The sequence below is a fragment of the Solea senegalensis genome, linkage group LG10, assembly GCF_019176455.1.
Source record: "Solea senegalensis isolate Sse05_10M linkage group LG10, IFAPA_SoseM_1, whole genome shotgun sequence".
In the NCBI taxonomy this organism is placed as follows: Eukaryota; Metazoa; Chordata; class Actinopteri; order Pleuronectiformes; family Soleidae; genus Solea; species Solea senegalensis.
Genome location: NC_058030.1, coordinates 10,947,371 through 10,972,465, shown reverse-complemented (window position 1 = coordinate 10,972,465; position 25,095 = coordinate 10,947,371). Strand labels below are relative to the sequence as shown.

General features: G+C 39.3%; 2 protein-coding genes across 2 annotated transcripts; both read right to left on the bottom strand.

The window, feature by feature from the left end:
- Nucleotides 1-390: 390 nt before the first annotated feature.
- Nucleotides 391-13,204, bottom strand: LOC122775563 (myoD family inhibitor domain-containing protein-like). The gene is made up of 4 exons (XM_044035531.1): nucleotides 13,069-13,204; nucleotides 12,788-12,868; nucleotides 12,058-12,264; nucleotides 391-1,209 (listed from the first exon to the last, which is right to left on the bottom strand). The coding sequence occupies exons 1-4, from the start codon at nucleotides 13,127-13,129 to the stop codon at nucleotides 938-940; spliced, it is 621 nt and encodes a 206-aa protein (XP_043891466.1). The 5' UTR covers nucleotides 13,130-13,204; the 3' UTR covers nucleotides 391-937.
- Nucleotides 13,205-15,180: 1,976 nt separating this feature from the next.
- LOC122776318 (forkhead box protein P2-like) lies at nucleotides 15,181-20,775 on the bottom strand. Its single transcript, XM_044036787.1, has 12 exons — nucleotides 20,717-20,775; nucleotides 20,058-20,235; nucleotides 19,591-19,686; nucleotides 19,163-19,250; nucleotides 18,946-19,083; nucleotides 18,121-18,280; nucleotides 17,975-18,045; nucleotides 17,646-17,747; nucleotides 17,402-17,523; nucleotides 16,543-16,591; nucleotides 16,343-16,455; nucleotides 15,181-16,128 (listed from the first exon to the last, which is right to left on the bottom strand). Exons 2-12 carry the CDS (start codon nucleotides 20,123-20,125, stop codon nucleotides 16,005-16,007), a joined length of 1,131 nt encoding a protein of 376 aa, XP_043892722.1. The 5' UTR covers nucleotides 20,126-20,235; nucleotides 20,717-20,775; the 3' UTR covers nucleotides 15,181-16,004.
- Between the last annotated feature and the right edge of the window lie 4,320 nt (nucleotides 20,776-25,095).

The following is a 25,095-nucleotide window of genomic DNA, read 5'->3' as shown; positions in this document are numbered from 1 at the left end:
GTGACTTAATTCACACCTCAAAACAGCCAATCACAGGCGCCGTTTGATTTTTGGCCTGCTGACACTGCCGAGGTTAACTCCTTAGGTACCGAAGTTTGTTATCGAATGAGAACACATTTAAAACTCTACAAGAAACTGACACGTTTTATTTTAAATTGATTGTACATTTATACAAACATAACAAATACCTGCAAACAAACCCTCCTAGATGTTACACACAAAAATACAAATGTAAGACGATGCATGAGCTTAGCTTTCCTTAGTCAATCCTTGGGGATGGAGTGGCTCAGTGGTTAGGACCGGTACCCTGTTTGCGAAAGACATCATGGTCGCAATGGTTGCAAGTTCGACTCCACCCCTGGCTGATTGTGCTCAATTCCATTGGAAGTCGCTTTGGATAAAAGAGTCTGCTAAATGACATGTAATGTAATGTAATTATGCTAACATAGGCTAATGGCCCCTTAGCTCATGTTCCAGTTTCTTCTTATTTATGTCTCGGAAAGTGAATCAAAGTGTGACATGAATGTTCCCTTCACTGAAGTTGAATCGCCCCTTAATCCTGTGGGTAAGTAAGTAGGAAATTAGCAGCAAAACATAGAATGTGAAGGTCACAACACAGGATCCACACAGGATGACATGTGGGCAGAAGCAACATCCTTATGGAACTTGTGAATCACATGTTGTTCTTGCTCCATGGATGAGTTGATAATGTGGCATGGCGGTTGGCGCTTTCGCCTCACAGCATGAAGGTGCTGGATTCAATTCCCTGTCTGGGACCTCTTTGTGTGGAGTTGGCTTGTTGGCGGCGCGCTCAGTCTGATCAACGCTCCACCTGACCTTGTACTTTCAGTTGTAGCTATAATGACAATAAAGATCCTTTCCTTTTTCCCTCCTTTTCCTTAGTCAATCCTCAGGCCTGACTACCGTCTACTGTCTCCTACGTGCGATGGCAGATCTCACAGCAGTCCACACAAAACTCGAGACACTCCGTTGGCTCGCAGCAGGACTCGAACAGGACCGAGTGGCAGTGCGTGTGGCAGTTGAACTCCTCCATGGGCGCCTCCTGGACAGCGGAGCAGCAGCGGTTGCAGGCGTTACAGCAGGAGGAGCAGAGGGTGTTCAGGCAGGAGGAGCAGGCCTCCAACAGGCTCAAGAGCACGACAGAGCACTGACACGACAGGCAGGCCAGCAACAGCTGGAAACAAGAGTCTGCAAAAAGAGAACGAGACAGAAATAAGCCGCTGTACTCTTAAAGCCTGTCATACGCGTCACAAAATGGGGATTAACAACTCTATTAACCCCGAAATTAATCTCGCTTGTGTTTGCATGTTGTGCCGACTGCAACTTAAAAGGCTTAAAAGACTATTGTGCTGCAGTGATCAAGTGTGATTGTGTTTACTTAATCACAGAGGTTTGTTGAGTCCTCCAGGGAAAACAAAAAAAGGCCACAGGGGCCTGCTGGTGATGAACAACATCCAGGAAGAAGCTGTCACATGATAATTGGTCTACAACTCAAATTAGGTGCAGATGAAGTTGCATACATTAACCTCGCTGCTGTGTGTTTTTGTGCATCTCTCATCATGCTACACCATTGTGTTGTTACTCAGTTACTGTTTTCATCCCCATCCCCAGTCAGTGAGCTCATGCATATTGAGCTGTTTTATCCTGTTTATTCACAGACGTAAATGAAAAGGAGACGGTGGGATTCCCCGGGGAGTGGGGTTCAGCTTTTTTCTGCTTAGCCGCTCAAATTATCCACCCCCCACACATAAATCATGCTAATACCTGTGTGTAGATGAAAAGGACGTATTATGTGTGGCCACTGTATTGATTTAGTGCCTAACTTCATAGCGATAACAACACGAACACAATGATAAACAAAGAGCGGTGCGCCAGACGCTTTGATATAACTGGGAGAAAGTGCAGCAGTTTGAAGGCAAAACTTTTTAAGAGATCCTCTTATAGAAAACTAGAAACAGAATATTCATTTGAATATAAGAGTTTTTACACCTGCTTTAGTAAAAGAATGTAAAACTTATGTAAATTTACTTTTTCGAAAACAAAATGATGAAATGCGAAACACTTCCCGAATCAAATCAACAAAAGCCACAGTCCATACAGCTAAGGGAATGTACCAAATACTGCAAGTGACCCGGAAGTGATCAAGTGAAAGGTCAATTCTTTTTAGATGTTACACATTTTATTTTATAGAATTAATTAATACAGTGAACGTTATGGCAAATATTTGACATAAAATGTCGTAAAAAGCTGAAGTCGCTCTTATTTTGAAAGCTAGGCTGATAGGAAGTGTTACATATAAAATAATGTGATTGTCTGTTGTGTCTCAAGAAAAAAACGTCCGGGCAGCTGTTCACTGTTTTGTTTATAGCGGACCAGTATCTCTGAAATTTGTTAGGGGATTTGTAAACGTGTTTCATTTTTTGTGAATCTGTTTTCGGAAATACTAATTTGTTTGCAAGCTTTTTTGCACTTCCAGGCCACCTTAGGAAACACCAAGAAGCCCCCACAGAAAGTGGGATAGTGTAGCCCTAACAGTGATCTCACCTTTTCCTGTTATTTAGGTTGTTTTTCACGATATCATTGTTCACAGCACGTCTATCTTGTCCAAAATGATTGATTTTGTCCAACATTTTCCCTGACAACAACAATCTGACCTGGTTGGCACAGAAAGAAAACACTATTATTAAACTAGTACCGCAAGCAGTTCTAAACGGGTTCGAGCTCGAGGGCTCACAAGTCTCTGTGTGCCCACGTTGACACGCGCGCCTCTAGCTCATCTCCCGTTCATTCACTGATTGCTAGTTATTTTCAGTCCTAGTTATTTTCAGCGGCGTCCCTGCACAACGTTAGAGGGCACTTCCTGTTTAATAGGTGTATGTATGTGTATGCATATATAGGTTTTTTTTGTGTGTGTGTTTTGTAGTATGTATCTCTCTCTCTCAACATATATATATATATATATATATATATATATATATATATATATATATATATATATATACACATATATAATTATTATTTTTACTTTTATGTAATAGTTCAGTTAGATCCTCACTCCATACCAGATGGTGGCGGTAATGCACCAAATCGTTTGCCAACCGCCGTCTTTACACAGGTGTTTTTCAATCAGCTGATGACCGCTGATTGCTTCCTCCTCCTCTTCTTATTTAATCTTCCTCCAGCCAAGAGTTCCGTGATGTTACTTTGAAGAGAAGCCGCACGAGCTGTGGAACGAAAAAAAGAAACACGCGAAAAAAGTATTGCTGCTTAACTACTGAAACTGTGCCGGGAGGAGGGAACTTGTGGCGGTAATGCACCAACCGCCATAAAACCTCAAAAAAGAAAGAGAAAAAAAGAGAAAACTACCGCGGCGTGACGTCAGACGCCGAAAAGGCTGTCGCGTGCATCAGCTCGAGGATGGCGTGTTCGACCTGGTCCAGATTGGTGGCCTGTCCAGAATGGTGAGTAACTTTTGTTAAGTTAACTTAATGGTGACCATAGATAATAATGAAAAGGGTAGATGTCTTACGGCGGAGTGTCAAACGTCTTGCCACAGTCAGCTCGTTCACCCATAGCATGTGTTGTAGTGGTACATGGACTTTTTAGATAACCATAACTTGCTAAAATTTCAATGGATATTCAAACGGTTTGTTCTAAACGTCAGAGATGTAGTTATTATAACACTGCATATTTATGAATAAGTTTAACCATGGGCTTCAAATAATATTAAACAGAACAGAAAGGTGCAATGAATACATACACACACACACACACACACACTGTATTTATGTTAACTCTATATGGGCTACTAAAACTCAGGATACAGAATGGCATGAGATATATGTATACTTTTATAATAGGACTATTAATAATATAATCCAATAATTTGAATTATTACATGTTTAAACAATTATGAATTAATTATTTATATACAGTATTTGCATGTATAATTATTATATATATTTTTTTATTTGGTTTCAATGATTGCTTAAATAGAGCAAAGAAATATTCACATTTAACAAAATAAAAAAAAATCTGAAACTCAAACACTTAAACCAATCCATTATCAAAATGGACAAAACAAGACTAAAACAAGTTAAAATGGCTGCTGTGCTATGTTAACTCACTGTTCCACTCATGGTCATTACTATTGAGTTTTTCACTGGAAATACTTATTTGTTTTTTTTATGTTAAATGTTTAAAAACAGATTCAGGGTTTTACATGTCTTTTCTAGTTCTGAACTTTTTATGTAGTCATTAAAATACAAACTTTTTTTTTTTTAAAGGAACAACCTGCTTCCTGCTCACGGAGACCTGGTCGGACCCGCCATATACAAAAGCCTGAGGCTGTCAAAAAAAGGTGAGTGTCACCTAGAGATAATTTACTACATCATTGAAAATGTTATGGCTAATTTTCATAATGTATTTAACTGGCAATATATCATATTAATTTAATCACACATGTATAATATAAGTTTTGGCTTATGAGGTACTGACATTTCTATACTTGAACTTAAAGGCATTCCTTGAATCTTAATCAACTTTATTCTACATCACTTGTGATTATGTTAATTTCTTTGTTTCACTGAGTCTTTATATCTCAGGCTGGGTGAACCATGTCTGTACCTCATACAAACACATTGTAGCACACCTTACCTAGTTATTTTACACCTGTAACGGTATGAACTTGAACATTGTCAAGGCTGGAGACTGGACTCAAACATTTTTTTGTTTGTTTGTTTTTTTCCCCCAGATTGATCTTCATGAAGACTGTCAAATAGTAGGTGTCATGGTTTAATTCTGGGTGGCCGCTGTGTCCCCACTCTTTCTTGGCCGCTGTGCCTACATCTCTCTGCTTTGTCCAACATGGCCACGTTCTTTCTATTCTCCTGCTTTCCATCTGTCAAATAGCTGAGGGTTGTACATGGAGCATTTGCCACAGGTTGGTTTTGTATGTTCCTGTCCACTTTATTGGGTGGTCTGAAATCTGGTCCTTGTTGGTTATAGTTTTGTGGAACTGCTGAGCGAGTGATTTGAAAGAATGAGGTGACTGATGGAGTGTTTGAAATTCTCTCTCTGAATAAATGGGTTGTGTGTGGGACTGAGATGCCTGAATTGAATAGTTAAGATGGTCTGAGAATATGATTATGTTCAGCAGTTCACATTAAAGTAGATATGGTGTCTTGAAGGGCTTAGATGCTTGATAAGTTATAATGCACTAACTTTTCCTTTTTAGGTCTGTCTACAAAGGGTGAGTCCATATTTTTTTATTTATTTTGCAGAGTAGGGAAATAAACAAAAGAAAACGTGTATGGTGTTTTTTGAAAGTGAACGTACTTAGGTGTCAGCAACTGACTTGCTAGTCTAGCTGCTCACAGCTAACTACCAAATCACACTGACAATTTACATGCAAAGGTAAGAACACGCCTCTCTATGGAGGCGTTTTCTTGCCCTTAACCACTTTTTCTTTCCAACTAATTCTTAAGACGGTAAGTCACACGCAGGCCGCGGGCCATCGCTCTTCCGGCCGCCGCGTCGATCTGTCCTGGCCCTCCTCGTGCCTTTCCTAACTTTTAAAAGGGAAAAAAAAAATCAACTTGAACTGTTTTCTTTAGCACTAAAATATAGTGATGTTGGAGGACCAGATCTTAAATGAGGTGTAAATGGATGTTGGTGTACATTTAAAGCTAGATGGTAGGAATAAAATTAATGTTGTGCCTTGTTCACTCTGTCACAAGGCTTAGACTTCTTGGTCGCTGTGCCTTTTTTTTTTTATTCTCTCTCTCTTTTCCATCGTGGCCATTAATCTACCGTTAGCCCTAGAACGTTAAAATAGATCCTAGTGATCTACAGACACAGTACTTGGCTTTTGATGGCAGCCCTGCCATTGCCTTTTTATGGCCATACGTCCCTTAATGCAAGTAGGCCATGATTGCTAACTGTGCCCGCGCCTTCGTAGTCTACTTGTGTTATTGTACGTGTGGCCTTGCGCGTATAGCCATTTTACATAGGCAAACATGGGTGCCTTCCGCGTCCATGCACAGTAAGTGAACTAACCTGTACTTTTCTTCTAGCATCAGTCAAGAGGAGCACCGACATCCCTGCATGTCCATCTTAATTAGATCGCGTTTTAGTTAAGGTGAAATTTCACTTGGCCGCCGTGCCATTACTATACCTGCTCTGACCTCAATCTTGATTTTTCATGGCCACTGTGTCATGACTGTACTTGGTCTTGGTGTTCATGCCAGTCTATCATTTCTGATCTGTTTTTCCTACTAAGTTTTCCTGGTTGAGTGTGTGTGTGTGTGATGACTGACTTGGACTGACGTTAATCTGACCTTTGGACCAAGACTAACACTCCAATTGACTTTACTGCACCAGAAAGGTGAACAAAATTTATGCTGCAAGACTGGCAAGATGCACACCAATTAGACAACAAGCTAATTCAAATTCTTTAAAAAACAGGTAACATTTTTAGCTTTCAGGTAAGTATTAAAGGCCTTTGCCACATGATCTTTGTGGGTAAATCGTGTCCACTCAATTTTTAAAGTTAATTTGCATCTAAACATTTACAATGCCTGACACAATGGCATTACAATAATCAAGTTTTTTTGTTTTGCATTACTGAGTGCAAACGCCTTTATTTACACACTGATGCATGCCAAGATTTTAAAGTTGATTAGTCTTGAGGCGTCTGATTTCTGCAGGAAATTCTGGTACCTCATTTTGAAATGGCTTTAATTTAAAAATGAGATTTTGGTCTTGAATCTGTTATCATAGTTGCCACTTGGACTGTTGACAAACGTGGAAGCTGATGAATCATGTAGTAAATGCATCAACGTTTACTGTAGCTTAAGTTCTTTCAAAGTGCTGTAAAAATTTAGTAATTGATTATGATGAGCTAGACCAGGTCTTCCTTCTCAACTGGTAATTGCTTTGATAAGATAACCAGTTCCTGATTTGATTACGAAGCTAAACTTTTGATTTATATGCAAGTGTAGTCACATTAGATTGTAGGTGTTATTCAGCCCATGGATAATGTTATGATATACTTTAAATCTGGCATTTGTTGGCACATTTAAGTCTTAAAATTTCCACACTGCCATCAGCCTTTGTAGTCGCTAACTGAAATCAAATTCAATATTAATGCTGACTTGTCTCACTCTGCCAAGTTTATTTCCCTCTAAAGGAGTTGAACCTTTTTGTGTTAATAGTCTTTTTGCGCGTCATGTTGGGAGGCCTCCCAGCAGGGGATTTTTATCTTCCCTTGCAAAACTATGCGTTACTCGCCTTAGGGATGCAGGGCTATCCTGCATAGTTTCTTTCAAAAATTAGATTGTAGGTTGCAGGGTTAGAGCGCGTTTCTTTTCTTTAGGAGGACACAAACCTGGCAGAGAGACAACTCAGATTATTTAAGTGAAAGTTGCGCCATATTATCAAACTTTTTATCTTTCTATACGATGACTTGAAATAAAACTTTTATTCTGTGGGCTGAATTCAGGCAAAAATCAGAAGTACTAAGTACCCTCTTATAGCAGGAATGAGCAGCTGCAGCTTTTTAATTTATTTTTCGTTATTTGATTTGTTTCTTGGGTTGACTGGAGTCTGGAGCTTTGTGGTTAACAGTGATCATGTAAATGTGTAAACACAAGTGGTCTCTTGCCTATTATTTGCGAAGCTGGCAGCTGGTTGAAATGATAGGACTTTATGGCTTGCCCAAAGTGGGATTTTTGATAGAGTATAGGGTTAACACCTCACCATACACTAGCTATTTCAGCAAACAGGTGTCTGTAGTCCATTATTGCCCATGACTTTCTTTCAAATTTCACAATTTAGGCGGCTTGTAGAGTCATTAGGAAGATGCTTAATCCCAATGTCTTGGTTGGTTGCATGAGAAACTGCTATCTCTTAGATGTGTTGGCGAAGTTTCTCCTCTGATTTTTGTAGACTTGCCCTAAAACAGTTTCTCTCTGCTTTAGCTCTTGTTGAGCTATGCATTAAATGATTCCTCCAACTTGTCTCCATATCAATTTTGTTCTCCCTGCAGCCTTCCACCACTCACTGCTGCTGTTGCATCTGCCAAAGGTAGCAGTATCCTGATTCACTGCGTCTTCATGTGTTGGGTAAGAAGTGTCATTAGACTACTAACAATGTAAACACCTTTCAAATGCTTGATCTAATTTACCCAAATGGTTCATCAGTTTAGGACAGAAAATCATTGAATTTGACATTTTTGGGGTCAGTAACCTGACCTCTAAATGTTTGGGAAACCATGCAAAAGATCACAAGCTCACTGCATGACCCAACAGCATCGATGATTGAGTTATTTAATTGCTCAATTTTTAAATCAGTCAAGATTTTATGAGCTGGGTCTTTTTCACGCAGCAGAGAACAAGGTAAATTGAGTCGACTCGTAACATGGTAAGGCATTTCGTCCTTCCCCTTCTTCTCTGTGTGTGAGAAAATCTGGCCACGGATCCTGACTGAGTGGCATATCATGGCTGTCGTGTTTCCAAAATCAGACAAGGATCCATCTGATTTTGTGACTCAGCCTGTCATGATATGCATGTATCTTCCTCTGAAACAAAGGATTGGAATGGACAGGTTTGTAGTGTAAATCACATCACATCACTTGTAGATGGTGAAGCATTTGTTTAAATTGGGGTCAAGCATTTTCAGGTGTCTGCTTTGTCAATACTCTGGTGCCACGTCTTGCTAAACACACGAGAAGCTTTGAATTGTGAAACTGCTGCCTCTTGCAGATGTTACAACAGTAATGGCTGTTGAAAGGCTGCAGGGAGAGAAAATGAGGTCTGAGGACAGGAAAGTGGAATTGATTTCATGCTTAGCAAAAGTAGGGTTTTAGCAGAGGACCTTTTTGTGGTGGGACTACAGAATCAGAAGGAACGTTTGTCTGGGCAACTGGGAAATTTACAGTTTTTCATGAGCCAACCAAGACATTGGGGTTAGCATCTTCCCAAATGGATGGAAAGATTGCTTGTAACTGTCAGTGTAGAACAGGAAAGGGTATAGGTTAGGGAGGGCATCCATCGGTGAGCTCTGACTGGATGTAAGGACCTGTCACACTTGACCAGGTGAGCTACCTGAGGATTTGTTATTTGTCTACTTTTCATTTTTTCTTGTGACTTATCAAATTCTTCCTTGTTTTGAAGAGATGAAGGATGCAGCACATTCCTGGATCAGAGGACTCCATGTTGGACACCACGACCTGGAGAAGTCCCATCCTGGGTGGCTGCGGTGATCACCACCCTTCTATGATGAGGACCTCACCCAAGATGAACCGACCCTTCTATGACGAGGACTTCGCCCAAGATGAACCGACCCTTCTACGATGACACTTCTTTTCCACGTGATGTCTTCAGGTATGTTCTTTCAGATGGTACTCAATGTTTCATCCATATTTACTGATACTAATACTAAAGTGTGCTGACTCTTATTTTTTTTGTTAGATGTTGGACCTTGCCAAACTGTACACATGCCTTAATGGCTGCTACGTCACTCTGCCCAACAGGACATGGTCACCGAGATCTTTTTTAAATGGACTTTATCCCCACTGACTCATTAATTTAATATTAATGCTGACTTGTCTCACTCTGCCAAGTTTATTTCCCTCTAAAGGAGTTGAACCTTTTTGTGTTCATAGTCTTTTTGCGCGTTATGTTGGGAGGCCTCCCAGCAGGGGATTTTCTTCTTCCCCTGCAAAACTATGCGTTACTCGCCTTAGGGATGCAGGGCTATCCTGCATAGTTTCTTTCATAAATGAGATTGTAGGTTGCAGGTTTAGAGCGCGTTTCTTTTCTTTAGGAGGACACAAACCTGGCAGAGTGACAACTCGGATTATTTAAGTGGAAGTTGCACCAAATGTTCAAACGACTTGAAATAAAACCTTTGTTCTGTGGGCTGAATTCCAGGAGTCATGATGTTTAGAAAATCAGACAGAATTTGGCTTCATGTTAAAGACTGTTGTCCAAGTACCTTCTTGTAGCAGGAGTGAGCAGCTACAGCTTTTTAATTTATTTTTCATTATTTGATTTGTTTCTTGGATTGACTTGGTGTCTGGAGCTTTGTGGTTTACAGTGATCATGTAAACGTGTAAACACAAGTGGCCTCTTATTTGCAAAGCTGGCAGCTGGTTGAAATGATAGGACTTTATGGCTTGCCCAAAGTGGGATTTGTGATAGAGCCATTAGGGTTAACACCTCACCATACACTAGCTATTTCGGCGAACAAGTGTCTGTAGTCCATGTTGGACACCACGACCTGGAGAAGTCCCGTCCTGGATGGCTGCGGTGATGACCTCGCCCAAGATGAACCGACCCTTCTGCGACAAGGACTTCGCCCAAGATGAACCGACCCTTCTACGATGACACCTCTTTTCCACGGGATGTCGTCAGGTCAGGTATGTTCTTTCAGATGGTACTCAATATGCTTAATCCATATTTACTTAATACTAAAGTGTGCTGACTCTTATTTTATTTTTTTTGTTAGATGTTGGACCTTGCCAAACTGTACACATGCCTCTGGCTGCTACGTCACTCTGCCCAACAAATGGACTTTAACCCCCCCCCATCCCCACTGACCCACAACCACACATGACAAAACACTGTACATGTGATGCATCACCACACTAAAATACAGACACTGCTACTTCAGCCTGTAATGTTTGACATTGAAAACTTGTATTTATTGCCTTCTTTATATCAAGTAAAACTTTTGTTCTTAAAGGTTCTTTATGGTTGACTTGTATTTTTTCAGTGATTCTGTGATGAGTGTTATTTTGACAAGTTTGTGCTTTGAATTTAAAGATGTGGAATTCTTTTAATACGATTTGCACTGACCTGTTACTGTAGACTTAGCACCTTTTGACACTGCTCCAAGTGTTTGGTTGATCTTAACCAGAAAACTCAAACCTACAAGTCCTGTATAATCATAGATGTCAACATTTTTTACTTTTATATTCACCAGATCTCCTAGTTTGAAGACGCTTTTAAGATCACGATTGTATTTCTAATCCAATTATTGGTGGAAAGAAAATGTGACCCTTGAACTCTGAATGCCTTGAAATCTGAAAGTTTGAAGGTGTTGTGAAGTGTTTTCGAAATTGAATATTTTCATATAGACTTCTTCTGGGCTGGAGTATCATCAATCCTAGCAAGTTTGTTTCAGATAGAACCTTGATTCGCGAAGTTGTAGCAGTTTGTTTTTTTGTCGCAAAAATCAGAATTTGCACTGTTGCTATGGCAATACCGTTATACGATCTGCCATTCCTATTCAGCACACATTACCCACCATGTGTTTTGAATGTTTTCACCAGTTCTGAGTTTGATGCGATAATCTCTGTAAAAGAAATCGTAAAGGAACCTTTTTTGTTTTTCTGCCACCACCAGGAGGCGATGTTTTCAAACTTGAGAGTTTTTGCATAGACATCTCCAGCAATGGCCCATCATCAATCATCGCAAGTTTGGTTGAGATCAGAATTTCCGTCAAAGTTATAAGAGTTTTGTTGTTTAATGGAAGAATTGGTGAGTTTTGGGGCAAGTTCAGGGCCTCAATAATGCGATTCATTTGCCGTCGGAAGAAGAAGAAGAACTCCTACAGTTTCAATGGGTTCTACGCACTTGTGCTTGAAACCTAATTATAAAGGGTTATTGGGGATTGGGGATTGGGGAAATTATGTGACAAACTTACAAAATACTACCCATTGAATTCTTCATTTCTTAAGGGTGTACACAAGTGTACTGTAGCAAATGTGTTCCAGTGCAACAGGAAGGGGCCTTGTTGCTGCCCTTTGTTTGATTGTTTAAAAAAAAAAACATTTTCAGCAGCTGTATTAATTATCTGTTCCTCAGACACAGGGTGTGCATGCCATAGTTGGAAAATACTGAGACAGACTTGGAATTTCTGGTACAGAAACAACCACAGACACAGAATCTTATCTTATGGTTGAAAATCTGACAGCTTTGAACCCAAACGTCAGTCGTCCAGTCTGCTCTCCTGTCACATGACTGTGCTTACCACTTGGTGTGGCTGCAGGTGTGTGTGTACTTCTGCTCTTCCTGCTCTTCCTGCTGCTGTTGGTGTACACTGATGAAGTAGAGTCCTGCGGTTTGCTCTGGCCCCGGGGAACCGCCAGGAGTCTTTGGTCTGGGACTGTGAGGCCACATTGTGGGCAGGAAGTTGACGTGAGCTCCACTGCCCCCTGTGAGGCAGCAACAGGCTGAGCTAAAGACACAAAGAGTTTAAAATCATGATTATTGCACAACAAGAACAGTGTGGAGGCTCTTTAGTGATTAAAATTAACATATGTGTGTAATAGTTTTTACTCGGAACCTAAATTCTGATGTGCATTTAATGACAGTCAGTAAGACAAACAACTGAAGCAAGTTTGGATTATCAATATGACAAAAGCCCCATTATGATAAATATGCATTGATGTTTTATAAAGACATATAAAAGAAAGAATATAAAGACAATCCAGGCCGATGTTACTTTGAGTGTCAGCAGTTTACGACACATCACATTCAAAATAATGTGAAAATGAACATAAAGTGATAATGAAATTTAGTTTTAGTTGAGTTATAAATGCCTGTAGAGAATCTGACACTGTCTCCCACTTTAATTAGCGATCCCTTTTACTAACTCATCTTCACTTCACTGACATAACAGACTTGTTTTTTGTATTCAGTTTGATCCCTCGTCAGGAGTCACAACAAATAATTTTAATCACTGTATTGTTTGGACTCACTGATGATGAGGTCAGTGGGGACGGTATTTCCCCTGCACACAGGCTCACGCACTGGAAGGATTTCCTCTAAAGACACACAACCTGGAGACAAACATGTAGAAATATTAAGACGCTTTACTTGCAACATGAAGAAAAAGTCTATTAATTCAGTATTTTGAATGTTTGTTGTTGCGTCAGTATGAAATCTCAGAGTGATCCTCCACTGAGGAGGAGGAGGAGCTGTTTCTCAAAAAGGACCCTGAAACCTTTAAATGGTGAGAATAGCAGTGAAGTAGACTGACCTTTAGTCTGCTTGCCCTGGTCGTCCTTGTCGTCCACAGGTAAATGGTCTCCAGGCAGCATGTCTGACACTCATGACTGCTCAGGATCTCTGCTACACATTGTTCAGCCAGTCACCGTCTCCATCCTCCTGCTGCTGTCCACACCAGAAGGTCAGGAAACCTCCAGCAACACCCAACATGCTGGCCTGAGTCACCGCTCAGGAGACTGTGAGCTGTTCGTGTGGGTGTGTGTTTTGTTGTTGACAGCACTCCCTTTCTCAGCGGATGTGTTGTGTGCTTGCAGAGACAGAGCCGTGGTCGAACTGTGTGACTGTAAGTCGCCCTCCGTGTTCTGCTTTTAGTCTCCTCACACAACAGAGACACATACCTCATAAGTGTGTCGGCTCCATAAATGCAAATTCTCTCGCCCTCTTATGCTCACACACACACACACACAGGTTTCCATGACTTCAGAGGACACGGCATTGACTTTGATTTACTTACTCACTCTAACCTTAACCATAACTACTACTGGCCTAATCCTAACCCTGACCAAGGTTATTATAGTGAATGAAAACTAATAAAAATTGAAATTGAAACAACATTTTCGTTCACTGAAATAAAAATAAATACTAGAGGTTTAAAAAAAAAAACAAGATAAACTTCAACTGAATTGTATGTTTACAAAACTAACTGCAATTCATTTGTTTAATTCATTTAATTCATAATTATTTTGGGTTCATATGAATATCAATTTTGAATTTTTTTTTATTTGAGACAATTAAATGTTTTTCATTTGTTTTTGTTTACAATGTGGAACATAAACTATGCAAGGTAAACATAACATTATGTTATGTGGTTAATTGGGTTGAGTTGGTTCATCTATGTGAATCAAAACCTCTAGTCTTTTACTGAGTTTATTGTTTTAGGGGGTAACCTGTTCAAGAGTTGAGCTTCAGCAACAGCAAAGGATCGGCCACCGTTTGTATCTTGACCTGATGAGCATAAAACCCTGTCATTTTCACGTTGAGGTCAGAGGAGCATAGTCTGATTTTTTTTTTAAATGATAGTCGGTCAAATAATCACTCGCTACAGTCAGCGTATGCAGATTTATAAACACTTTATTCTTGTTTTTATGTGATTCAGTTGATGCAAACCCATCCCTAATGTTGAATTTTAAAACTTATTTTGTAAAAAAAAAAAAAAAGAGAGAGATTTTTACTGTTTATCTTGATTTCCCCACAGATGAGGACAGTGAAGTGCACGAGCTGATCACTGACAGCATCACTGTTGCGTGTTGACGAGAAGGTGAACGGAGACCTACCTCGCGGAGGGGCTGTTGACTTAAGTGCTGTCAAGAGAGCGGCACTGAAAAACATGTTGACTCGCCTGCCTCACAGTGAGTATTATGGCACATCAAAGCGACACAGGAGTGAGGCTGCTGAAGTTGTCGAGCACCGCGCTAACTTCGCCGTCAGTAAACACAGTTTGTACAGGCAATCAGTGGGAAAGTGTCATCTAATGGGCTGACAGTGAATCAAAGGAAGCCCTGAGAGGCAACAGCAAACCTAAAAACGATCGTGTTATCAGCAAAGACAATTACTGACATTAGTCAAAACACAGGCGCTGAAGAATCTGAGGCCTTTTGTTCTTTTTATTGTGTTATGAAGGGGATTGTAGCGGCTTCACTTCACAGGGCTCATCAGTGCGTGAGACAAAACAATTCAGGTGAGACTGTTTGTCCATGGGATTTATTATTCATCTAATATTTTGATACACTTGATGTCAGAAATTGAACAGACCGTGAATAATTTGATGGAAACTAGTTTTTTTTACCAATGAAATGTCCATAAATACACATTGAGATTATCATATATCTAATGTAAATAGATTTTAGAACTGAAATGCAATGGAAATACCAACGATTGTCTGATTATTGTCCTTTCACACACTTTGAATTTAACTTGATTCATGTTGGGAGCATTGATTATGAACATGTAGCTTCTTTTTTTTTTTTTAAATAAACTTAACTAAAGATCACAAGGTCTGACCGTACAGTTAAAAAACACATCACATCTATTTATGTTGCAAGTTTCATAATAATAAAGTAAACATTAAACTAGTTGAGACACGTTTATTCACTGTGATGGGATGCACTGGACAGAACACGATACAGGTTGTTGAGTGTATTCACTCAGCATGGATTTCAACTGTTTTTTAACCTTCAAATGTTTATAAAAGAGGAATTATGGAACAGTCGTTCATCATAATAAATATGTTATACAACCGCGAATAAAAAACACCAGTGCTGTTTTATATTTACACGAAAGCATAAAAACTTTGCTTCATGTCTATAAAAAGGAACGTTATCTTAATACCACACAGATCATTATATTTCTATTTACAGAGAAAACACGAGGAGAAACTACTCAGACTGCACGTGTGTTTGTAACCAGAACGATGAACGATTTCTTGAGTACAGAAAAATGTAGATCGAATATCACTAGACTACCAACACTTAATTGCGTTAAATCTCATGTTTTGTCTTTTGAAAATAAAAAAGGCCTCAGACTGATTGAAAAAGTACTGGGTTAACGGGAAACAACAGGCAGTGTTAGACTCGAAAAAGTGAAAATAACTGAATGTTTCTGTGTTTTTGCTAACAAAGCTATTTATACCATAACATTGCTGAAGGACTGGGGTGGTTTTTGAGCCGCAGCGTTCTCCTCTCTGTGTTTCCAGCATTGTTTGAATTCATTTGACATTAGTTTGAATGTAACAGACATTTACTAGTATTTAAAAGTTACGCTCTACAGCTTAAAATACTCACAGGCCACAGTTGGAACCACAGTAAGATGTATATTAAATAAAGTCACAACTGTATGGTCCTACATCCCCCAAACACTCAACGAAGGCTTCCTTTGCTGCTTTTCATCAGACATTTCCACTCTTGAAGGTCATTCGAGGTCAAACATGTGCTCTCCGTAAGCTACGTCCTGACGCACAGCGGCAACTTTTATCGGGGGCCACTGAGATTCATGGCCAGTGAGGTTCATCGCTTCATCTTTAAGGAACAGTGACCTGCAAGAAAAAATCCAACACTGTAAAGTATGATTAAGAATGTACAGCATATAGTTTTAATAATGTGTCTTCACTTTTATTTATATTCTTAATATAGCCTATTTGTATTTTACTATGTCTCTATTTCTTGTATCCTTCCATTTAAACAGAGCCGATGACAGCACAAGCCTTGAGAGTGACAATAAAAGAATAAAATAAAATAAGCACAACTCACTGCTGAAGTCTGTAGCTGTTGTCTTTAGTTGCTTTGCTTTCCCGACTTTGACTCTCGGCGTTTCTGCTTACACTCTGATTGAGTCGTGGCAGTGAAGCCTCCGTCAGTGCCGTCTACAGAGGAAATCAGAAGTGGAAAACTATTGCCACGGTTCAACAAACTCTTTAACCAGGAGGTGACACTCGACCTCACGCGCTCACCTGTAAACTGGCGATGTTAGAGGACACTTTTTTGATCAGTGAAGGACTCCTGAGGAAACAAAGTGATTACAGTGGCTTTAAAATAGACATAATCCCTGACTCAGTCCAACAGTTTGAGGCAAGGTGTGTTATGATGAAGAATGATTCGTTTAAATCAACTGAAAACTCTTGCCATAGTTAATCTGGTACTAATTATTTTATCAATCATTTACTGAAACAGAAATTGCAGCTCTGTAGATGTAGAAATTAAACACAGGACAGGGCAACAACAAAATCCCACAAACACATGTGCGTTTTCATTTAGTCTAATGGTGTCTCATATTTTACAGGATTTATTACTATATTATCAAAAAGAAATATTGTGTTGTTTAAAAACACCATATTAAAACAGATAAGAGTCTTTGCACATCTAGATTAGATTATATTAGATTCTCCTTTCATTGGCCTTTGACAATGTTTAAATTGTTCACGTTATTTCGGTTTAATTTTATTTATTTATCTTTTTTTATTGTGGTTTTTATCCACGTTCTTATATCTTTTCATGTATTTAAGTTGCTTTAGACGTTTCTTATCCCCCATTTGAGCTTCTATGCATTTTTATTTATTGCGTCTTTTATTTATTATTCTGTACAGCACTTTGTTTTTAAGTGCTTTACAAATAAAGTTGGATTGGATTAGATTAGAGTGTATTGATCTCACACTGGGGAAATTCAAACACAATCAAATCAAATCACAATAAATTAGAATAAGATATATAAGTATCCAGGATACTTTTACACCTGGGTGCATCACTTATTGTTTTGGAAGTGATGAAATTGTTTTTTATTGCCATAGTATACCGTATGTTTGTCTGCCGTACCCTGTGATTTTCTGGGATCTCCTCTTCTGATATTCCGACTCATCCACTGTCCACACAGCACCTTTCACGTTCTCCACACGCACAAAGCACTTGTGCAGGCTCAGGTTGTGGCGTACAGCGTTCTGATCCGGAGGAAATCAGAAGGAAGGCAGATAGACGTGTGACTGAATACATGCTGCATAAATCAGGTGTCCATCGCACTGGATTATATATATATGTTATATCTCAGGGCGTGATGCCATACCTTCCACGTGGCAGCGTTGCGTCTGAAATAAGCGAACGTCCGTGTGAACCAGTTGTAAATCTCGTTGAGCGTGAGCTGCATGTCTGGTGCTTCTGTAATAGCCTGCAGATGGAGAGCACGTCACATGTGACGGTATCAAATTACTGCCTTGACTGTATTTTCACCAGAATCAATCAACTTTTTATTTTTATAGTTCAGAACAACATTGGACACAGAAAATATGACTGAAAAGACAAAGGTTTCTGAAGTGAAGCCCCTGCACTGCTGCTGTATACACACACATGCTCCCCCAGTCAGGGTTTGATAGTTTTGCATGAAAGAGCGTTTACCTGTCTGATCAGTGTTGCGTAGGTGAAAGGTGGCCTGATGTCGTTGTTCTTGTAGAGCTCATATTCATTTTCTGAATGAAGATAATATGTGTAAGTGGAAAGCAGAGAAGTGAGTCCTTTATTTTCTATAGATAAGCTATAGTTACCTGAGGGCAGTGAATGGACTAAAGGGTGTTGACAGTGTCTTATGGCGCTGGCACATTCTGTATGAGAGGGTGAATTCTCCTCACACTCCTGGGAAGGAGCCAGCGCTTGTGCCAAGTGTGATGGGCTCAGCGAGGGCAGGTCGCTGGTGACTGAACTGAGCTGAGAGCAACACAGGCGGACGACGCGCGTTAACAAAGACTGACAGGGAAACAAAACAGACTGCGAGCTGTTCAGTGTAACAGAGCGATTTGATTCACCTCCTCAGAGGTGATTCCACTAATATCACACGAGGAGGGAGGCAAATTATTGTTAATTAAAGGGTGAAATTGTTTGGTGAGTGTTGTGATCGTGGTGCAATATTTGCGAGATTAACACATGATTAGCTTCCGCTTCATCAGAGCATAACTGCCTTGATATGGAAACACAACGGCAGCCGTCTGATGTCAGAATGCAGCGGTAGGACACGCCTGCGTCGTGCAGATGACAATATGACAGGCCAAGTATAAAACCTAAACCTTTTACATTCTGCACAGGTCTGAGCAACTTCAGATGTTTCTCATCGTCATGTCGTGTATGTTGAAATCATGTTACTCTAATGACTTTATTTTGTCTGGCTGTATCATCATCAGTGCTGATGGAGACAAGTTTGCCATCATATACTTCCAATGTAGTTAGTTAGGTAGGTAGATGGATGGAAATACTTGGTCTTTGACTTGAAGGAAGGAAGGAGGATATATAGATGGATAGATAGATAGATAGATAGATGAATAGATATTTGGTGTTTTGCTTTAAAATGCCTCACACTTCACGGACTCACTATCTACCTGTGGACCATGAGGGTCAGCGTCTGCGTCTGACTGTGGTGACTGTCGACTCGCGGGGGCAGAGAGCGACTGAGCTTCTAAAGACGGCAGATGCAGGTGAGACGTCATCGCTCGCAGGCGCTGGCGTTCTTTGCAGAGCTGTTGGATCACGGGCAGGTGACATATTACTTCCACTATAAGTATGAGGAGAGACGGAGGTGCACCATCTCATGCCTACCTGAAGCTCAAGCTGCTGAACCACCTGCATCTGGACTCTGCACTGGGCCGTGCTTCTGTCGTCCAGAGTGTGTTCACTGCCAATGTGTCTGAAACACACACACACACACAGGTGCATTAAAGGAATGCTCCACTAAAAATCTGCTCACACAGAAACATACACTTCAACATCAAACCCATTACAGCTGTTCTCCTCAATACTGCAAAGCTCCAAACTATTTATTCCCAGTTTGTGCCTCTCTGTTTTCGGATAAGAATTGTGTCACATCCATGTATTATTTAGTCACAGAGATAAGCAACAACAACAACAACAACAAAGAAAAATCCAAATAGATCACAAGGTTGTTTGACTTTGAGACACATTTTCCAGATCAATAACAGACTCTTCATACGTAAACTTCAGCAAAACAAATGTAGTCAAAAACCTACTTGAAAAACTGGTACAAGTTCTCACAGACTGATTCACATCCAGGCCAGTGACACACACCGTGGTTGTAGAGGACGTGCAAAGCAGCGTAATCAGCACTAGAGGAAAGAGGTTAAGAGAGACCTTTTTGTCATAATTACAAACATCAGCAACAAAGCACATTAAAGATGTTTTCTTTTCCTTTTTGTGTGGTGGGAAAATGTCAGAGGGAAATGGAAGGGAGCATTGAAAAATAAATGGAATAATCAAACACTTTTGATTTAAGACATCTACTCATGTAAACTTATTTCAGTCTTTGCTTCCCCAGCTCAGGTGGCAAAACACACACCAAACAAACAAAAGAAAACACATGGTCCCAAAGGGAATTTAAAGTGAAAACACTTTCCCTTGAGCGAAAGAAAATGTTGACAGATGACAAGTCTTTGGTGTTTATGTGTGTTTTATTTCAGCTCGAGCTAATGTGTCTTACCGCTCTGCCCTGAGAGAAGAAGACGACTGCAGGCCACTGGTCTGTCTCGCTGTGACTTGTGTTGACATGAAACTGTTACCAGGAAACTCGGGATTGCTCTCAGCAGACGCTTTATCGTCACTTTCTCCATTTGTGAGCTCTTTCCATAGCTGCTGAATCTCTGCTGGGTTGAAGCCAACTAATGCACAAAGAGACACACAGGACATTAGAAGTTTGTTATTTTACATGTTGATCAAGACGCTGCTGTTTACAGGTTGACTTTCTGTTCACACCTTATTACAGTTAAAAAGTGAAGTAATTTGTCTTAACTAGGTGGATTCTTTTACTTTTACAATTCGATATTGTGCCTTTATTGCAGTTTTATAATCAAACAACTGGTGCATGTGCATGTTCATACATACATTTGATATACAATAATAGTGTTATTCTGTGCTTGAATAAGCAGCAATTTTGATGTATTACATTCAAAACGATGGGCGTAAATGCCGGTTCACTGCCACTCTGTTTTGACTTACTCTAACTGAACACAGCCACAGTCAATGAGATCAGTTCACTTCTTTGCTTTTCCTGCTACAACATGTCAAATGTGGGCAAAGGAGACGTAGTCTCTAACATGTAGGACATGTGAAACTTTGGTGCTAAATGTGAAGATGAGTTACCTGGACAGACGGCAGGAGAAGACAGGGCTGGTCTCTGCACCTGGAGGAGCTGCTGCTGCTGCTGCTGCTGCTGCTGCTGCTGCTGGAGCTGAAGAAGCTGAAGGAACTGCTGGAACATGAGCTGCTGCGCAGAGAACTGGAGAGAGCAAGTAAGAACTATATTGTTGAGTATTAGTCTGGACTGACTGAGCACATACACATGTTATTTCTTATGAAGTAAAAGATCACCACCATTGTTTCATTTCTATCCAGTATATACAGTTTACAATGGGGTTATGTCTGCCTGTCTTTCCCCATTATGTCTAGAATATAATGTGATTTCATTATTACTATCATCACATAACCACAAACCATTACCTCCTTGACTTTCTTGCTGGGCTGCTGTTGAAGCAGCTGAATCTGTTGTTGCGTCTTGTAGAACAATTTCAGATGTTGCTGGAAAAAAATTGGACCATTATTTATTATATTATTATATTATATTATTTATTTAACATTTTTAAAAATGGTCAAATATAGCCACAAAAATAAATATCTAACCTGGAAGGAGAAGTACGTTACTAAACTCTCTTTCTTTGCTTCTTACCATTAGCTTTGCTTTAAGAAGCCATTTGTTAATGACCTTACATCTTGAGTTAATGTTTTAATTTATGACCAAATACGACCAACTTCATATTACATTAATTCCTTTTAAACATTGCAATTTGTCACATATGTTTCTTTGGTCAGTCTTATTTCTATCCAATTAGTATTTGTAGCACTAATTCTTATTATAAGTATTGCGTTAATTTACCTGCTGTAGCAGGAGTGACTGTTGCTTCTGCTGGATCAGAGCCTGCAGTTGGTTCGGGGACAGAAGCTGCTGTAACTGCTGAGGTGCCATCATGGCCAGAAACACCTTTCAGAGGAGGACGGGGATGGGATGACAAAAGTCAAGCACAGAAGACAGGAGGCGAGTGTGAAGCGTTAAACAGTAATAACCTTCTGATAGAAATCTTTCCAATCCAATTACAAAACAGTGCTGTCAACCTTTTGTGAACATCATAATGTTGGATTGTGTCATTGACCCTAAATGAGATGGGAGATCGAGGCTGACCAGCTAATTAGCAACACAATTACATGCTTGTTGTGACTCTTAATAGAAGTGTATGGGTATTAATAAAGGCAAACACTCACAGAATAATAACTGGTCTGCACTGACTGTGAGACTGTGTCTCCTCTGGAGCTTTAAATGACACAGCAGCAAATAACCATCATTGCATTTAGAAACTAACTAAATTAAGGCATTTACACATGATATTGCATTAGAAATTATACTTAAAAACAAAACTTTTGCTATTTGGTGAACATTCATTTTTCTATTATTTTATCAGTTTTACCATTTTTTTTAAATGATGAATATCTCTGATTGTATTATTATTTGCTAAGTATAATTACTCACTAATAACAAGCTATAACGTGTTGAACATATATAAAGGCTTACTTTATCTCTTTGATGAAAGAAGAAAACGTGTGACAACTCAAGTTTGTCATTTATGTAAATCCGTTATTATCACACTTGTCAGTCAAACGTTCAAACATCCTGTATAAAATTTATATAATTTGGAGTTTTTTACTCAGCTAATCAACAGAAAATTAAGTGTAATGAGATACACAACATTTTTATAAAGCATTTTCTGCAATTTATATGCATTTTTCTTCTGTTTTATCCACTAAATTTAATTGCCTTAACTTTTAATTGTGTGAAACGCCAAGGTAACAGTGACATAACAATTAAAACAAAAGAATATGAAGTTGTGGTGAAGCTTTTCCCACTATTCACAGTTTTAATCCACAAACTCCGTACAAATAGGGAGGAAGATGGACTCCATCTTGCATAATAAACTTAATAAAATCTTATTTACCAACTCATCATCAGCTACAATCATCTAACTAAACTCTACATTAATGAATGACATCAGATAACACCCATAAACTGTTCTACCCTCTATTTTACAACAATTTTATTAAGACACAAGAAGCAACACAAAAAGCTGATGTGATGCAAATGTTTCATAATTGTGTAATTAAAAAATATTTTGAAAAAAGTTGCATCGTTTGCAAGTCTGCCTTCTCTCAGGAGTGCAGTTTAAATGATGCACTGACACCATTATCTTCATCTGTTCATCTTCTTTAGTGTTTGTAAACATTTATATCATAAGTCATTATTTGTGCTCTGCAGTCTGGAATCACACTGTCGCAGTCAGCCAATGGTTGTAAGAGGCGTTACACTATAGATATATATGTATATATATGTATATATATATGTATATATATACTGTATATATATATATGTATATATATATATATATATGTATATGTAACATTCTTAAAATGCCTGTGACGCTTTGAATTGTTTTTATTTTATTTGTTATGTTGTTAAAATTCATTATCGATGAAGGCCTTTACAAGTCCACATTTTCAGAGTGAATTAAGAGAAAAGGTCAGGATCAAACTGACGAGAGACGAGAAGCAGCTATTCATGATGTGGTTTTTCCATTGATCTCCTAAATTAAGACTCCCTGAGATGAAATCGTGACAGACAACCATAAAACAATGTTGGGCCATGCTTCTCTGCCTTTCTCTTGCATCTGCTAAGGCTGTAGACAATTATTCCTCCCTGAGTCGAACTCACAAACTAATAATTAAGTACAACTCGACTTCTGCATGTCACCATGTCTTCATATGAAACTGACTTCCGATGTGGAGCTGACTTGACGAGAGAGAATATATATTCTACTCCCCACACATGAAGAGGAGAAGAATAGTCAAAGGAATAAGAGGAAGAGGAGTAGGATGGAAATACCTGTTTATTATGGAGAGTCTGCCAGTTTTCACCACTCACTCCACTGCAGGAGGTCCCATTAGCTGCTCTCTCTGCGGTGCCAGCGTCTGTGTGAGTGAGCAGGCTGCTGGCTGAGGTTTGACGGGCTGCCGAGGGACTGAGAGGAGACTCAGGCATCTTAGTGCAGGTCCTACAACAATATTATGCAACACTGAATAAGCTGTGAGATTCTGTTGATTACAGCTCTGCATCCCTGCTAAACACAGCAAGAAAGACCAGAAGTTTGTTTCGCGTGTGTTAGATGGACAGAAGAAAAACAAATGAAAACATGGGGCAGGAGCTATGGAATACAACCTATTCTATCTAAAAGTGAGCATAAAAAGAAGTCAAACTAGACAAGATGAAAATCTGATCACATGGTAAGAACAAGAGAGCTTTGTGTTTTCATAGGATATAAATAAAGCGACATACCATTCAGCTGAATAGTCAAATTCAAAGCAGCCGGGCAGAGTTGATGTCTCCTTGTCATGCAGTTTGGAGTGAGGATGGGAGATATCAGCTACACGGGTGCGTCTACCTGAGAGGGAGGAGTCACCACATCAGTCAGTAAAGTAGACAGAAGCAGGAGAAGCAGTCGATTACTACATTATGTGAAGAAATGATGCTTACAAATCTTTAGTAATAGCTGTGGGTAAGTGGACTTGCTCGAAGCAATAATATGACCTTGATGACTGAGAACCTTCTCAAACACAATGGTTACAAATGGATTATTTGTGCGGTAAAACAAAGCCACACTCATCAATATTGCATAGAGCAAAAGCCATGTTTATTGTAACATGTTAAATAAACAAAACATGATCCTGTGATTTTCAGTTACCTTTCTGACTTTTCTTTGTTGCTATTCCTATTCGTACACAATCTAATAATGAAACCTAAAAAAAAATCAATCTTTAAACATAACTTATTGTCTTTAATGGTGAAAAGAAAGGCCCCTTTGAGAGAAGACAAGTATAGTTGTCTGTGACTTTATTTAGATATAACAATTTTAAACAACAAAAAGCGCTCGGCGGCGAGAGATTGTCAGAGTGTTATCAAAGAGCTATTTACAGTTGCATGTTTACTTGAACGATACATCAGTGCATCTATGAAGAACAAACAACAGTGGTTTCATTTGCCGGTTAATGCAGTTGATACCAGGGTGCAAATGTTCATTTGCTATCCCTTAACCTAGTCATGCTTGTTTAGTGTTGTTCTTTCTGTTGAATAATGAATTATTGTTTTTCTTCTTCTTCTTTCTTCAGCTTTGTCACATCACATGTTGCAGCTTCTTTTTTTTTATTACAAAATATGTTTTACAGATGACACATGAAGCAAAGGTCACTCTGTTGTAACATCAAGAAAGAGAGAGAGAGAGAGAGAGAGAGAAGAAACAAAAACCTTGAGTCCGTCATTTCATATTTTACATGTTTGTTTTTTTTAATTGTAGTATTTATTTCATGCTGTGACACAACAAACAGCAAATAACATACACAGAAATAACGTAGACTAGAACGTGTCA